At 44.5% G+C, this 18,008-nt stretch overlaps 1 protein-coding gene across 1 annotated transcript in view; it reads left to right on the top strand.

The window, feature by feature from the left end:
- Positions 1 to 18,008, top strand: part of LOC120931579 (TRPM8 channel-associated factor homolog) — a 61,115-nt gene that overhangs the window by 12,616 nt on the left and 30,491 nt on the right. The window contains exons 2-4 of the mRNA XM_040343161.1: positions 2,984 to 3,605; positions 10,514 to 11,469; positions 11,545 to 11,639. Coding sequence (XP_040199095.1) covers positions 2,989 to 3,605; positions 10,514 to 11,469; positions 11,545 to 11,639 — 1,668 coding nt within the window. The 5' untranslated portion in view covers positions 2,984 to 2,988. The remainder of the gene's footprint in view (positions 1 to 2,983; positions 3,606 to 10,513; positions 11,470 to 11,544; positions 11,640 to 18,008) is intronic.

Raw genomic sequence — 18,008 nt, forward strand, 5'->3', positions numbered from 1 at the left:
AATATAATTATTTCATACTGCAGTTAAAAATAATACAACTCCAATTTGCTTTGCCATATATTTAAATGGTTTTAGTAATGTATATGCAAAAACAATTCAATTACCAAAAAGGTATACATGAAAAGATTAATACTTTAAGAATTCTGTAATTTTGAGAAGCTTCAGTTACTTAGCAAAGCAGGAACAAAAATTGTCTCTGGACAGCCACACTCTGAACAAATTGTAGCCTTTATTAAAAGAAGGACAGCACTACAAGTCACAGCAAAATAAAAACCTGACTACTGACGCGTTTCGCACTGAAACTAGTGCTTAGTCATAGCGGTAATTACCAATTTCACCTCTAGGGGCAGTGTTGTATAAGATATTACTTCTAATTTTGTTTATCTCTAATACAATTTATGACAGCCCTTTGACCTAGGTTTCAGAGAAAACCATTAATTGACTAAGGTTGACAATCATGTGTGAATTTCCCTAGCCATCCTGGCGTTAGCATAAATATATGGGCTAAGAAAGTCTACCCCACATAATTTAGCTGAGGATATTAGTTAAATTCCTTAAAACTGAAGTCATTGGAATTTGACTCTAAAGCCTCGTACACACGCTCTGTTTACTCGGCAAGAACCAGCAAGAAAACTGCTGGCAGCGTTTTCTTGCCGAGTATACCGTGCGTGTGTAAGAGGCTCTCAGGTTTTTCTGTCAAGAAAACTGCCTAAAATCTAGACGAGAAAAATAGAGAACATGTTCTCTATTTTCTCGTTGTGATTCTCCTGCCGAAAAACCTGAGAGTGTGTATACTTACCTATCGTCATGGAAACCTGCGCATGCTCAAAATGACTTTGACGCATGTGCGGTATCTTCCTAGGCATAGGTAGGGTGCAGCAAGATGGTGGCGACGGCATCGAATGTGACAAGCGCATGCTCGTTGTACGCAATGACGTCACCGCATTCTTGCCTTTCAAAAGAACCGCGGTTCTTTTGAAAGGAGTGTCTGTACACTTGGGCGGCAAGATATTCTTGCCAAGAATCTCATCAGGAAAAACAACGATTCTGGCACGTGTGTACAGGGCTTGAGCCTAACAGTTTCTAATACTTTCAAACTTTTCATGGGATCTCACATTTGTAACTCTTATTATGATAATATATATGTATTAAATATTTTTATGAATAACTAATGCAAATATATAATACAATAGGAATAAGCCTTATTGACATAAGAAATAAGCTTTATTGAATACTGTACAACTGAAAAATGTTCTCCCGAATCAATAAAGATTTTTCTCTAAAGATTCAATTTTCATAGTTTGCATTGTATGACATAACAAACGTATAATTAAATTTCACGTTTTTAACCACTTACTTACCTGCAGTATAGTAACAGTTGAATTTGTGAAATACAGACTTTCTCTCTAATTGTTATTTTAGGTTATTGATTTTACAGGGAAGTTTACCATTGCTGTATCATGTCAAAGGTACTACAACAAAAAGAAAAGAAAGGAGGGCGCACCGACCTTGTGCATTACCACTTAAATTTTTTATTAAAAACAGAAAAAAATGCAATGGTCCTACTCACAAAGGAATTATAAGTAAGCGCTTTTCAGACAGCTGGACTGGACCTCACGGCACCTGCCAGTAGAACTTCAGACATCTGAACGGCTCAGATGTCTGAAGTTCTACTGGCAGGTGCCGTGAGGTCCAGTCCAGCTGTCTGAAAAGCGCTTACTTATAATTCCTTTGTGAGTAGGACCATTGCTTTTTATTTTGTTTTTAATGTCATGTTCACTGAGCCGCGCACGCACAGCTCAGTGAACATTTACGGCCCAGCCAAACAAGTGGTCAAAGGCACAGAACCCAGAAGGAAGACCGGGCGAAGATGGAAGAGCCCAGGACCCGTGGGATTGATTATAGTGCAGCGCTGGGGGGCTTGGTTTGACAGGTAAGTGTGCCATAATGTGCTAATATGCTGTGCATACTAGTACATTATGGCATAACCCACCTGGGGGCCCCAAAAAATAAGTATTGTCAGCCAAGTTTACTACCACTTTAACATTCCACTAACACTTTGGGCCAGATCCACGTAGCGGATCGTAATTTTACCCAGGCGTAGCGTATCGTAGTAACGCTACGCCGCCGCAACTTAGAGAGGCAAGTGCTGTATTCACAAAGCACTTGCATCTAAAGTTACGGCGGCGTAGCGTAAATCTGCCGGCGTAAGGGCGCGCAATTCAAATGGATAAGATGTGGGCGTGTTTTATGGTAATTTGACTTGACCCCACGTAATTGACGTTTTTTTTTAATGGTGCATGCGCCGTCCGTGGGGGTATCCCAGTGCGAATGCTCCAAATTAACCCCCAGCATGCCAATGCTTTAGACGTGAACGTAATTCTACGCAAAGCCCTATTCGCAAACGTTTTACGCAAACAACGTAAACAACGGAAAATTAGACGCTGGCCCGACGTCCATACTTAACATTGCGTACGCCTCATAAAGCAGGGGTAACTATACGCCGAAAAAAGCCTTACGGAAACTACGTAAAAAAATGCGCCGGCCGGACGTACGTTCGTGGATTGCCATATCTAGCTGATTTGCATACTCAACGCGGAAATGGACGGAAGCGCCACCTAGCGGCCAGTGTAAATATGCACCTTAGATCCGACGGCGTACTAAGACGTACGCCAGTCAGATCTAGCCCAGCTTCAGGCGTATCTTGTTTTGTGGATACAAAACAAAGATACGCCGGAGCAACCTAGAAGTTACGCGGCGTATCAATAGATACGCCAGCGTAACTTCTTCGTGGATCTGGCCCTTTGTGTATTAGTACTGTTTGGACCTTGAAGAAGTGTGTACACCCCAAAAGCTTGTCTTAAAATCTTTTAGAGCAAATAGGAAAAAGTTTAATCGATAGTACTCATTTGTTTTTGATTGCTCTTTGAACAATTTCAAACATTTCATTTTATCTAAATTGATCATATATTTTTGTTTATAGGAAATATGGCAGCTAAAGAAGACTACAGTTCACTCGTCCATGGCCTGAGTAGCCTGGACTTCTCTGGAGACAGCACACCCTGCCAGCTTCTCCTGACTGGTGACACGGCCTTCCCAGTGCTAGTGACTCCAGCACAACATGTCCTCCTGGCCGCCTCTAAGTATGGGAAGGGCAAAATAGTGGTCATGAGCCATGAGTCATATTTAGACCAACCGCGATTCATGGATTTCCTGAAGAACGCTATATCCTGGCTGAAACCCTCTTTGGAAGCAGTAATTGGTGTTAGCAACAATCTAGGTCACCTGGAAAAGACTCTGTCCTCCTCTGGATACAGGGTGGAAAAAGTGTCTGGTCTGAAGAATGATCTAGGTGTGTTCTGTACTACTGGATATGATGACAGCCAGGCAGAAGATATTGTCACATTCTTGAGACAAGGTGGAGGGGTGCTTATTGGAGCCCAAGCCTGGTACTGGTCTTACTCTCACCAAAAGGAAAATGTCCTGTGTCATTTTCCTGGGAACAAAATAACATCAGTTTCTGGAGTGTATTTCACTGACAAATATGGAGAGAGGGGGAACTTCTGTATGAGTGAGAACATACCATGGAGTCCAGTGTATCAAGAGTGAGTACTCTATGACTAATAGTCCTTGAAGTGATAACGCTGTAATAAAGAATACACTGGTCTCTGTAGTTCAGAAAATTCATATTACCTATTCATTTATTTTATCATATCTTTATGACTATTAAGTAAATGTTAATATACTGTATATGTAGCACTTACCCCCCTAGGGCAACACCCACTCTTATAACTCAATGAACAGTCTAGGGTTTGCCTTTTCTGATCTTTATTGTTAAGTAACTTGGATAGGGCTTAGGGAGAAGTGGGATACTCCACAAAAGCTGAACAGAGGACATTCTCCATTATGTCCCTACTTCTTAGGATAGTCCTTTTATCAAATGCCCATGGAAATTCACTGAACCACCAAAATGTCTCAGACCAGGCAAACACTTATACTGATGCATAAGGGATAGCAGTAGCAACAGTCACCAGGATCCTACACTCAAGTCTTTACTCAGATGTCTCTGTCTCTGGATACTTGGATGCATCCTTCTAATATCAGTCTGACCATCAATACTGAGTGCCGAGGCACACCAAAATTCAGCGCTACCAGCATACAAAGGAGATGAGTCCAAGAAAGGTTAGTCCCATGAAACAATAAGTCCCAGGTGAGTAAACTGAAGTTGGGTGACTCCTGCAGCTCCTGAATCTGGATCAGGGGTGGATTCACTCCAACACAAGTAAAGAAAAGACAGCACTGGGTCGCAGAAGTTAGAGAACAGTAAGGATAACAATTTATTAACAACAGGCACATGTCAATCTGTGATTCACACTATCCAGCATGCATATGAGAGGGAGAGTGACACACCAGTAAGACTAGGGTTACCACCTGTTCAGAATTCACCTGGACAGTTTGGGTTTTGAATCATGTGCCCGGGTTTCAGTCCACCTAAAACCCGGACACATTATTCAGACAGGAATGTGGCTCAGAACAGGGCATGACAGGAAGGTGAGGGGGCACTATGTGTGCCAAATTACTATTCTCTTTGGAGTGCCCAAAGGTGTCCCAGGTCTGTTACAATCCTTTAGTGTATATTGAAAAAAAAATGCTGTGTGCCGCTAATGTGTTCAGGTTTGGCTTAAAGAAAAAGTGGCAACCCTCAGTAAGACACATCAGGACTGGAAGCCCCCTGGAGCCGCTGTGTGCAGAGAGTCGGGCCCACCAAGAAGCATGTAATCAGCAGTGCCCACGATCAAACCACTGCTGCTCCCAAGCTGTGAATGGAAGGATTGAAAGCATATAAGAACACAAGACACAGCGGAGTATTTTTTTTTCGCAATCTTAACCTCCCCACCTTATCCACTGCTGCTTGTGAGTCCCTTAATGCCAGCATCTCTGCAATGGAAATGCTTCAGGCGATTAAGTCCTTGAAAACCTCCACCGCCCAGGGCCCTGATGGTTTTTCCAGCCTGTACTATAAGAAATTTGCACCCCTCTTGGTATTCTATTAGATCGATTATTTTAATGCATTGAAACAGGGTTCCCTTCTCTCAGAGCACATTTAACCATGCTTCCCAAATCAGCGGATGACGCTGTTGAGCCACAAGCCTTTAGACCTATCTCTCTCCTCAATGAGGATTTAAACCAATACCTAAGCCTCCTGGTTCACAGGGACCAAGTGGCAGGCAGGTGGGCGACAACGTCCAGAAAGTGACCCGTCTTATTCATCTTCTCAACTACCATAAAAAAAATGTTTTTCTCCTCCCCCTAGACATTTACAAGGTGTTCAACTCCCTGTCATGGGATTACTTGCGATTCGTGTTGAGCTGCTGGGGGTTTTGGAGAAGGCTTTTTTACATGGATCAAGGCCCTGTATTCAGTCCCGTCGGCCTCGGTCAAATATGCAAGTTACTTTTCTGCCCCTTTCAGGATCCACAGGGGTACTAGACAGGGCTGCCCTCTCTTCCCAACTCTTTTCATTTCAACCCTCGAACCCCTTTGCTTTCGCACTTTGCCAGGACTAGAACATAACTGGAGTCCCGTATGTGGGCCACGAATATAAGTTAAGCCTCTTTGTAGATGATGCCCTTTTAACTCTGACCAATCCCATCACTACACCCTCTAACTTGCAGAAAGTCCTCTCTTGTTTTTTAGTTATCTCAGGATTGCGCACTAACTTAGACAAGATGGTAGCACTCAATATTACTCTTCCCTTTGATTTAGATGCACGCCTACAATCCCAGAAATTAGGCCATAGGGTCCCCTCTGTAAAATCTCAACAGTAGCATAGAAATCTGAAGGTGGTCTCTCACTCACACACATATTAGAGCACAGTAGAAGTAGAAACATACTGGATCCAGCTCACCTGTAGAAACACAGGTGTGGATCTTGGACCATTTTGCCATCAGGACCCCAGATGTTGGCAGACCAGTCCCGATCTTTACATCCAGCTTTTCTGATCACAAACTGGTTTTTATAAATGGAGTGTCCAAATCTCCATTTATTCCTTAAATCAGCGAACCTGCTCCAGTATTCTGGGAATTGTGGATTCCTACATGGCTTAGGCACATTCAAACATTTCCAGATATAGTCCTTGCATCACTGTTGGTAGTGCTTCTCCACTTCCTACATAACTTGGCTGGGTACATACGGATACTCGTACCTATGCTCAAGCTAAATCTTCCTTTGTATCACACTCTGAAGACAAGCTAACAAGGAAGCTCAGGCGTCACCCCTTTCCAGGAGGAACACAGGATTTGGATGACTTCCTAATAAGTTATTTGTTGGCTGGGCAGTAGCCTGTGAGTAGTCTGGAGGTCAGGTTTGCTCTTTACGAGACAGGGAATTAGGCTTCTGGGAGTCAGTTCTATGAGGGGCTCGTTACTGTGGCCAAAACAAACCAAGCCTTTACTACTGCAGTCTGTCTCCTGCACTTCTCACTGACCAGACACAGCCATTCCATGCCTCCAACCATGCCCAAGGCGAAGAATTTTTTGTGTCCAATCTCCCCGCTGCTACAGGACTCCTTGAAGCCACCTCTGGTGACTGAAAAAATGGATATGAGCATGTGTAGCGTGTACTCCTTCCCTAAAATACACATCACAACCCCCCCTTCCCCTCGAGACCCACTGGCACTAATTCTTCCATGCAATGGGTTACTTGTCCACTTGAAAATGTATCTGCAACTGCCATTGATCTTCACTGTATAGTTCTGAATACTCCACAGGATATTAGAAAACAGGCCCCCAAACTTGATGAACACAGGTAGAGTTGTAGCCTAGCTGCACAGAAGAGCAGTAGCTTCTTGGGCTTGGAACTTCTGCACCTGGACAAGATCTGGGCTGCTACAGGCTCCAAATTATTTATGCATGCCCCCAGCCACCTTTTGGACCCCCCAAGGATTGGCTTTAAGTATCTGCAAAGTATAATTTTAGATTAGATATTTTTAACTTTGCCAACATGATGTGATAAAATTGTCATAGCTGCCACAGAATCCAAATAGTTTACTCCCAGATAGCGAGGATAACTTGCCACAAATTTGTGGCACTGTTGAATTGTAAGTCTAGTTGAATTGTACTTGCTGCACATTTTCACTGGCAAGTTGTACACTTGCAGAGCACTTGAAGCACAAGTTCTAGTTGACACTTTTCCAATTTGTAGCAAATTTGCGTGGCAAGTCTCTAGCAAGAGCAAAGCAGTGGTGAGTATGCAGCAAGAGCTCTGCAAGTCTACAGCATGACAATTCAGCCACAGTGACCCCTATGGTGGGATGACTATTGCACAACATAGCTAAACCAGAACTTGCAGCAGACCTGCAAAATGTTTGCAAAGGAAGTTGTTCTGGAGCCATGCAATGCGGACTTGCTGCAATTGTGCAACAAACTTGTTAAGCCTGGCAAGTCTAGCAATAGCTTAGCAAGTCATTTTCGCATTTGCTTGCTATCTGGGCTGCAGTTATTAGTTAATCTAAAACTATTCACAGCAATGTAGTTTTCGCCATTAAAAAAATGCTCTAGAGCTCCAGTAAGTGCCTTTGCTTAGAAAGAAAGTTACCGCTCCAGGTGGATTGTGTTAGGATGATCAGTATGGTCTCAGGAGCTCAAGGGTGCTGGCAATGCACAAGGCAACAAATGAAAAAAGAAAATATGGACAGCCGCACTCCAAAAAAACTTGATGACTGTCTTTATTTAAAAAAGGAAAAATGCACAACAAGTCACAGCACACTACACGGGTGTAAAACAACTGATGCGTTTCGCACTATAAATTAGTGCTTAATCATAGCTCATAGCTCCTAGCTATGATTAAGCACTAATTTATAGTGCGAAACGCGGCAGCTGTTTTACTCATGTGTAGTGTGCTGTGACTTGTAGTGCATTTTTTCTTTTTTAAATAAAGACAACCATCAAGGTTTTTTGGAGTGCGGTTGTCCATATTTTCCATTAAGTGCCTTTGCTTAGGCTGAGATGTCATCAGGTTGCTGGAAACATTTTCTCTGTATTTTCCTACACAGGGACCAGGCTGCAACATTGTAGCTTAGTAGCAATTCACAAGAAGTCAGTGGGCCTGAAACCCAAACCTTTCAATGTTACCCAATCCTTAAAGTTGGGGCTCATTCACACAATTTTCATTGCTAAACCAAGGCAATTTGCCTTTTTCCCATGGTGTCAGTTCACACCATAAAACTTCAATTTGGCCTTCCTTAGTCTTACCATTTCCTCTTTTGTTTCTCACACAGGGACCAGACTGCAACGTTGTAGTTTTATAGCATGTTACAAGAGGTTAGATGGCTAAAAAAAAAACAGATTTCTCCCTCTACACAAACAAAGACATTGTAAATGTAAGCAGGTATTAGGAGTCTGGCTATCAATATTTTCAACCAAGACTCACACAACAATTACCCAAGATTCACACTTTTTTTAGATGTAAATCTTAGTTGGAACATGTGTGAATTTTGGATGAAAGTTGTTTGAAACTTGGGTGAAAGCATTGATAAACAGACCCCTTATGCCCTGTACACACGATCGGTTCGTCTGATGAAAACGGTCCGATGGACCGTTTTTCATCGGACTAACCAATCGTGTGTGGGCCCCATCGTTTTTTTTACCATCAGTGAAAAAAATAGAACCTGTTTTAAAATTGTCTGATGGTTAAAAAACCGATAGAAAAAAAACGATCGTCTGTGGGGAAATCCATCGGTCAAAAATCCATTCATTCTCAGAATCAAGTCAACGCATGCTCGGAAGCATTGAATTTCATTTTTCTCTGCACACGGTTGTGTTTTACGTCACCGCGTTGGACACCATCTGATTTTTAACTGATGGTGTGTAGGCAAGACTGATGAAAGTCAGCTTCATCGGATATCTGATGAAAAAATCCATCGGTCTGTTTTCATCGGATGAACCGATCGTGTGTACGTGGCATTAGTGTTCTTTTTTTTTAACAGAAAGGTGTTTTAATTAAAGCGGTGGTTCACCCTAAAATCCACTTTCTGTCACTAGATCCAGCATACTGCTGACATCTGCAGTATGCTGGATTTTTTATTTTTTTTTTACTTATCGTTTTATCCGTATGTCTGCTCCGGCTCCGAGCGGCGTATCCTTCCGGGTATAGGCGTTCCTAAGTAAAGCGCAGTTGATTGACGGGCTTGGATAGCGCGTCACACCTTCCGGAAATAGCCGACGTGACTCTCGGCAATTTACGGCGCCTGCGCAGTCAGCTCTACACGGCAGGCGCAGGCGCCGTATAGCGCCGTAAGCAGCCGAGAGTCACGTCGGCTATTTCCGGAAGGTGTGACGTGCTATCCAAGCCCGTCAATCAACTGCGCTTTACTTAGGAACGCCCATTCCCCGACGGATTCCCCGCTCGAGCCGGAGCAGACATACGGATAAAACGATAAGTACAAAAAAAGAAAAAAAAATCCAGCATACTGCAGATGTCAGCAGTATGCTGGATCTAGTGACAGAAAGTGGATTTTAGGGTGAACCATCGCTTTAAGAAAACAGCATTACAAGATATGCATTAGTCGACAATCAGATTTTACAGAGAAACAGTGACAGTCAGAAACAAGCATTCTCAGCATTTGCAGATAATAAAACAAAGGAAAATCAAAAGAAAAAAAAAAAGGGGAAATAAATAAAAGTAAAATAAACAAATGAGGTACAAATTCATGGCTCTCTTGCCCTAGCACACCTCAACCGCAAACTACCAGGCGCAGACCCAACCGGAGTCCTTCCTAGAGTACACTAGGGTAAATAACCATCGCCCCTGCGCTAAATCCTCATGTACCCAACCACAATGTGTATGTAACTCAGCAGTCGGCAGAATCAGGTGGCGCCTCTGGGAGAGAGGGGAAGGGGCAACAGGCCCCCATGCCGGGCGGGGGGGGGGTCCATCTCTCAGTCCCCCACCCCCCCGGCCCCCCAGTCCCGCGCATCCACCCAAGCAAGACCTTATCGTATTTAGCAGGGCACTGCCTACTCTCATACGTGAGTTTGTAAAGGGGCAAAGCCGAGTCCACCGCCTTCCTCCAGGAACCAAGGGTGGGGGGTCCCATCGACTTCCACCGTAGCAGTATCTCCCTCCTAGCATAAAACAGTGAGAATGTAATGCATAGCTTAGTATATCTGTCTCCCTCGACCTCACCCAAATGACTCAGAAGGAGCACCATGGGATCCAACGGCACCCTGGTCCCTCCTATGTCACTAAGCCTCTCTGCTACCCCCACCCAGTACGGCCGGAGCTTCGGGCAGTCCCAAACCATGTGCCAGAAGGTCCCCACGGCATTAGTGTTCTTATGATAAAAAATAAATAAAGGACATTTTTTTGTATTTGTCATTCATGCAATATGTCAATATTTGCCCCACTTAAATCTTACATGGTATGTTTTTATTGAGAGGTCATAATTGCTTTTCATTTCTTATTGTATGCAAAACTAATAGCTGTGGGGTTGTCTGATTTTGTTTTTTTACAGTATAAATTTTTCAGCGGATCTAAAGCATCTCATGCAAGGTGTTATTGACTTGGACATCCATGGACAAAGTGTGCCCTCAGAACTACTTCTTCATGGGTCGCTAACATTTCCAATTGGAATCAGCAACAACAATCAATGCTTTTTTGGTGCTGCATATTACGGCAAAGGACGTGTTTTTGTGGGTGGACATGAAAGCTACCTGGACATGTCAGAGCTGAAGAGCTTCATTCTCAATGCTGTTTCTTGGCTAGACATGGGCAGAAATGGAAAGATTGGTGTTGATCAATCGAAAGATCTCCTCTGTGTGTTACAGAATGAAGGTTTATCTTGTGTGGCTTCTGACTTGATTCCTGGTCTCAGTGTATATTGCTGCACCTCATATAGTGATGCAGAAGCTGAAAAGATACATAGATTTGTGGCGGAAGGTGGGGGCCTGCTTATTGCGGGCCAGGCTTGGTACTGGTCTTATTACAACCCAAATGTGCTTTCCCAATACCCAGGAAATAAAATCCTCAACAAGTTCGGAATTAGTTTTCTAGCAAAGACAGTTGGGCAAGGAGTTTATAAGGCTTTGGATCCCAAAGCAGTTGACAGTACATACCACTTCCCTAGAGCAATCTACCAGCTGCTAGAAGACTTGAAAAGTGGAGTTGATCTAAAACCACCTCTTAGCTCTTGGATGAAGAAGCTCATACAAGATGTCTGCACCTACATTAGGCTTCCAACCAGCCCTCTCACCTCATCACTACAGCAAGAACTGGCACATCTAGTAAAAGGATGTCACTTACCCACTATCTGTAAACAGTTTCCTGTAAAAAACAGCTCCAAAGCGGCTTTAATCCTTTGTTTGGCTCAAGAAGTTAGCTACCTTGAATGTCTGGATGACAATGGGGAATGTGGCCCTGATTTGTTGGCCCAGCACCCTGTTACAGTACAGATTGATGCAACAAACCCAGGTAGAACATTAAAAAGTATAATGTCTGTGTCTCCATCTATGCAAGACGTGTTAACCTTTATTGCATTGTTCCTAGGTGGTGATGCATGGAGAAGTACTGGACTCTTTCTGCCCCCTGGAAAAACTGCAGTACTAATGTTTCAAGCATCAGCTGTTGGACAAGGTCTTCAGGTATTTCTTTTACAAATGCTATTCTGAATTGTACTTATTTGTGTTCATAATTTTGTTGCCCTGATTTGCAGCCTCAATTGCCATATTGTTCACTTCCGTTATCCAATCATGTGAAAAGTGAATTACTGTTCACTTTTAATCCCCAGTCATTCACAAATTAAAAGAGGGAATAGGAATTTTCTTTTCACATGATTGGATAATTGAAGAAAATGTTCACACAATTTAGTGACATTTTGCAGAGTTGTATTCCACATAGTGCCCTCTGAAAAAGACAGAAACTGTATATTCAATCTTTTATTTATTAGGAGTATAACAGAGAAATGGTTACAAAACAGAACTTTGGAGTACAATGCTTGCATTTAGCTTTCATGCACATGGCCACAAGAAGGCATTCAGCGTGTGTGGAGCGTAGATAGCCAGCATAAGAGATCCACAGGGGCAGCACACAGCCTCACATTGCAAAGATTTATGCTAGCACTTGCATAAACTTGCACCTTTACACCAGCTTTTTATGCTCTATGCCAGCTGTATTCCCTCTTGTGGTCCTGTGCATGAAGCATTACAGTATGAATTCTTGATCTTTTGAATACGTTTATCCAATTTTTAAGCCAATCTGCAGGAAACACGCTCCTCCTTCTAATGCATCCTTCTACCCCAGTCCACCCATTTGGTGGCTTAAAGGAGTTGTAAAGGAAATTTTTTTTTGCCTAAAATGAATGTCTGCAAGGTAGACAGACAGAATAGTGTAATGATTCTGTTAAAAAACAAGTAAATACCTATTAAATTCCTTCATCTATATCACCTCCGGTGTTCTAGTTTCTGTTCTCTCATTCACTTCCTGGTTTGCGGTGCTCGTTCATGTAAGAACTACATTTCCCAGTATGAATTGCGGCACGCCCAGTAATTCACACCTCCTTGAAGTCTCTAACACGTAGAGAGCGTCCTGCCGCACAGATGTAGTTGCCAGGAGGGGGCGAGCACGTCACTGACCACCGCAGTAAAGCCTCCCTTCAAGGTGGTGAGTAACAATCAGACAAGCAGGAAGTGAACAGAACAGAGAAGAAATAGAGCAACTTCTGAGCAAAAACGAACAATGAGGAAGTGAAAAGAGAAATGTCTGCAGGTAAAGGATGCTTATTATGAAAAAAAAATTTTTCCTTTACAACCCCTTTAAAAAACCTTTGAAGGTTTTTCTTGCAAACCTAACTCTGTCACCCATGTCCATAAATTCATGTTGCTTCCTGGAGTTAAGACCTGCGGATCCAGTAAAATAGATTATGCTTGTGCCAGCCAGTAGCCTCTTCATAACGCTATCATGCTGCTGCAGACTGGACACCACTAGATGTGTTTACGTTACCTTGGCAGTAATGTGAACACCAAAAGAAGGACCTGTTTAAAAGATGGAGGATTCAGTACTTGGTGTGTCACATGACCATGGATTTAGGTGTGTAAAAGCGACATTTAACTTGTTTTGTTTTTTGTTTTGTTTTTATTGTAGCATACTCTCACTTCTAATAGCACACACTAAAGGGTTCTACATTTACCTCTCTCTAAAAATCAGCCATGTCCCCATTGGCTGGGAAAAAAGTTTTTAAAAAATTACTCCAGCAAAGGGCATTCTAAAGGAAAAATAGGGAAAAGGGAACAAACTTGGAAAGGACTTTTTAAAAATAAATTAAGTAGTATCAAAAATATACACGTACACAATTTTGTTTTTAAAATATACGCACAGCATATATACATCCTAACTACAGATCCCAGCAGCTAGCAAAACTATTAAACATAAACATATATACAAGTTTACCAATGCACATATGTTTATCAGAACATCTCCCCCAAAGGGAAGCCCTCCCAGTGAACTGTAGGAAAACACAGGAAAACTTCCAAAAGTCTATCACTTGAGCATGAGGACAGCCATCCATAACAAACCTGCAGGAGAACAAAAGGAAACACAACCCTCACACTAACTTATTTAACTAATTATACATTCTGACAGCAGGGGTTATGATCCTGCTGGCAGAAACAAAACTTTTTTTCAAAAGGGTCTCTAAAAGGAGGAGCCCTTACCCACCATCAGTCTCTTTAACCTCTTGACCACTGGGCACTTAAACCCCCTTCCTGACCAGACCAATTTTCAGCTTTCGGTGCTCTCACAATTTGAATGACAATTACTCCGTCATACAACATTGTACCCATTTGAAATTGTTGTCCTTTTTTTCACACAAATAGAGCTTTCTTTTGGTGGTATTAGATCACCTCTGGGTTTTTTATTTTTTGCGCTATAAAAGAAAAACGACCGAAAATTCTGTAAAAAAAAAAAAAAAAAAACTTGTTTCTGTCATATTCGCAGGTTATTTCTCACACACAGCATATGCATACCACGAATGACACCCCAAAACACATTCTGCTATTCCTCCAGAGTATGGCGATACCCCATGTGTGCAACTTTTACACGGCGTGGCCACATACAGAGGCCCAACATGCAGGGAGCGCCATCAGGCGTTCTGGAACACCCAGGCCAATTCTGACATTTCTCTCCTACATGGAAAAATCACAATTTATTTGCTAGAAAATTACATAGAACCCCAAAACATTATATATGCGGAGTATTGGGGTATTGCGGAGTATTGGGGTATTGCGGAGTATTGGGGTATTGCGGAGTATTGGGGTATTGCGGAGTATTTGGGTATTGCGGAGTATTGGGGTATTGGGGGTATTGCAGAGTATTGGGGGTATTGCGGAGTATTGGGGTATTGCGGAGTATTTGGGTATTGCAGAGTATTTGGGTATTGCAGAGTATTTGGGTATTGCAGAGTATTTGGGTATTGCAGAGTATTGCAGAGTATTGGGGTATTGCAGAGTATTGGGGTATTGCAGAGTATTGGGGTATTGCAGAGTATCGCGCAGGGTATTGCAGAGTATCGCGCAGGGTATTGCAGAGTATCGCGCAGGGTATTGCAGAGTATCGCGCAGGGTATTGCAGAGTATCGCGCAGGGTATTGCAGAGTATCGCGCAGGGTATTGCAGAGTATCGCGCAGGGTATTGCAGAGTATCGGGGTATTGCAGAGTATCGGGGTATTGCAGAGTATCGGGGTATTGCAGAGTATCGGGGTATGGCAGAGTATCGGGGGGTATGGCAGAGTATCGGGGGGTATGGCAGAGTATCGGGGGGTATGGCAGAGTATGGGGGGGTATGGCAGAGTATGGGGGGGTATGGCAGAGTATGGGGGGGTATGGCAGAGTATGGGGGGGTATGGCAGAGTATGGGGGGGTATGGCAGAGTATGTATGGGGGGGTATGGCAGAGTATGTATGGGGGGGTATGGCAGAGTATGTATGGGGGGGTATGGCAGAGTAAGTATGGGGGGTATGGCAGAGTAAGTATGGGGGGTATGGCAGAGTAAGTATGGGGGGTATGGCAGAGTAAGTATGGGGGGTATGGCAGAGTAAGTATGGGGGGTATGGCAGAGTAAGTATGGGGGGTATGGCAGAGTATTGCTGAGCTGGGAGGGATGGCTGGATCTGTGACTGCAGTTGTCACAGATCCAGCCACAGCACTGCTGACACCCCGCGCTCCCCCCCTCCTCTCCTCTCGCACTGTACCGAACGGTACAGAGAGGAGAGGGAGGAACCGGCGTCATCAAATGACGCCGGTTTGTTTACAAGTGATCGCTCCGTCATTTAACGGAGCGATCACGTGGTAAACAGCCGCGATTCGCGGCAATTTACCGTGATCCGTGATGCGCCGGGTCTTCTAGACCCGGCGAGCACGGACACTTCCGCGAGCGCGCCCCAGGGGACGCGCAAACGCGGAAGTGCACGAGGACGTCCCAGGGACGTCCTGTCACAGTAACTCGACCGCGCTGTAGCAGTATTTTTGCTATGGCGCGGTCGGCAAGTGGTTAAAGCAGTGGTTCTCAACCTGGAGTCGGGACCCCCTTGGGGGTCGAATGATGATTTGCCAGGGGTCCCCGAATCCTGGGATGTTCCTGAAGCCCACACGCTCTCCCAGCCTTTTTTGAGGCCGCCCATCTGGGCTGTTTCTGGAGCCCCCGGACACCCACTTAGCCTCTTCGCAGCCGCCCATTCAGTTCACAGCATGGCTGGGGGCGGAGACTAGAGGTCAGCTGACTGGTGAGGAATGTGAAGTGGGAGGGGCTGGAGGAGACCCTATCTCCTGTTTTCGGCACAGGTGTCACTGCTGCGGGACACTACAAAGTCGGTGACACAGTGAGTTACACTACCTGTGATTACAGTTGCCATTAAAAGTCCCCATTACAGTTCTCAGATCAGCAGATGACCTTCATCAAGAGCACCTAAGTTGGCTGATCAGAACCCCCCTTTACTGCCCCTGATCCAACCCCCCCTTGCACTGCCACTGATCCCACCCTCCTTGCACTATCACTGATTCCATTCCCCCACCCCCCACCAAGGAGTAAGAGAAGAAATAAAGAATACATGAAAAGAGGGGGAGGAACAAAGAAAAAGGGGGAGAAAGAAAAAGAGAAAGAACAAGAAAGACGGCTAGAGAGAGGGATGGGGGAAAAAAAGCAATAAATTAGGATAGAGAGATAAAAGGGAAAAAAAGGAGAACAAAGAGAAAGTGTGGTTCATCCTAAAATGTACCATAGGGGGCTTTAAGACTGTACGAGTGGAAAAGACTCAGGGATCGCTAAATGTCCGTGGGTTAGAGGCGCAAATTATTTGTCTTGGCTTAGGTACTGACCACCCACGATACGAAAATAATTTTACTGTTGGGGTCCCCACAACTTGGGAAATTTTATCAAGGGGTCACGGCACTAAAAAGGTTGAGAACCACTGCTTTAAAGCAACATGTCTAGGCCTTACCACGGCATCTTTTCTAACAGTCCCACATCTAGAAAGAGTAAGTGGTAGGGTCCGACCTAGTCCTTTCAACAGGAAGAAAGTTCCCCCAGCACATCAGCTGCTTTCCTACAGGCTGGAATTCTGCGTCAGCCCCTTTGCTCACCAGTACATGTCTGGATTAGGCATTAGTCTGATGACTTCTCCCTTGGCACCCCTCTTGGCGATGTAATAGCTTCTGCTGGGCCATCCGGCTTTCACAACAACTACTCAGCCCCTGTAGATGGCTCGCCCCAGGTTCCACTTTCTCTGTATATCCTGGAACCTGGCCCAAGTGTCTTTGTTGTGAGGTCCCCTCTGGGGTTTGGGAACATGCAAGTAGTCCCATACCAGTTTCTCTTCCCAGTTGGTGCGGGAGACCTTAATGACGTCCATATCATCTTGCGGAACAAAAGGAAATTTCCATACCCATTCCAGAGCTGCCTGGGCTTTCCTTTTCCAAGAAGGACACAGGCCTGTAAAGGCTGAGTGAGCCACATTTTATAGGCCATGTCCTGTGCCTGTAACTTGCCCCTGGTGACAGCTGGCACTGTTTGGACTGAGAATGGGGCAGGGGCACAGCGGGGCTGATTTAGTGGAGGTGGTAGCTGTTTATTTGTGCAGGTGGATGTGGGCTGCTGCTGCTCCTCTGTTGCTCACTCTGCTCAACCCCTGGTATTCCTGCTGGCAGATCTTCAGCTTCCTAAGCATCCCCCCAAATCCACTCCTCTTCTAACTCGCTATCCGGGGACCACTCACCCTCCACTTCTAGGGGCCCAAACTCAGCCTCCAGTCTATTTCACCACCACTGCTACTCCCCTCTGGCTCTCCTAAAGACTCGTGCTCCTCAATAGCTGGCTCCTTCTAGGTGGGGCTGACAGGGTGGACTTCAGCAGCCGGCTTTTCTGCTGGGACATTCCAAGCTGGGCTTGGATCTCTCACCTTCTGCAGTGTCTCTTCCTCCCTTGTGATCTGAACTGCTGCTATTCTCTGGCCTCTTCCACAGGAGTAGTGTCAGATTCCTAATCAACTGCAGGCTTGCGCACCACTCACACCTAGACTCCCTCCGGCCGGCTGGGATTCCTCTCTCCACTAGACGCACAATCCTCATGACAAGTTCACAGCATAGATCGCTGGTGGCAGGTCAATGGGCAGCAGCATGGTTAAAGGCCCTTCACAGTGTCCACACTTCAGCCAGGCTCCAACTGCTGCTGTAGATTTCCTGTACCCAGGACACAACAGGCACAGTGTCTCCATACCATTGATCTTGCCCAGAGCGAATCCCCCTTGGTGCTGTAGCCACACTCTGGGACACAGTGTAGAGGGGGAGGTTTGGGGGTCAGTTTTGGTTATTTTTATACAAAACCAATTCAGTCTACATAGACCATACTATACTTGTATTCTTCTTCTTCTTATTATACAGGATTTATATAGTGTCAACCAGAGCTTTTTTTCTCAGAAAATAGGTGCAGGAACTCAACCACGACTCCGTTCAGATTTCACAAA

This window comes from Rana temporaria, chromosome 3 (assembly GCF_905171775.1).
Source record: "Rana temporaria chromosome 3, aRanTem1.1, whole genome shotgun sequence".
NCBI classification, from domain to species: Eukaryota; Metazoa; Chordata; class Amphibia; order Anura; family Ranidae; genus Rana; species Rana temporaria.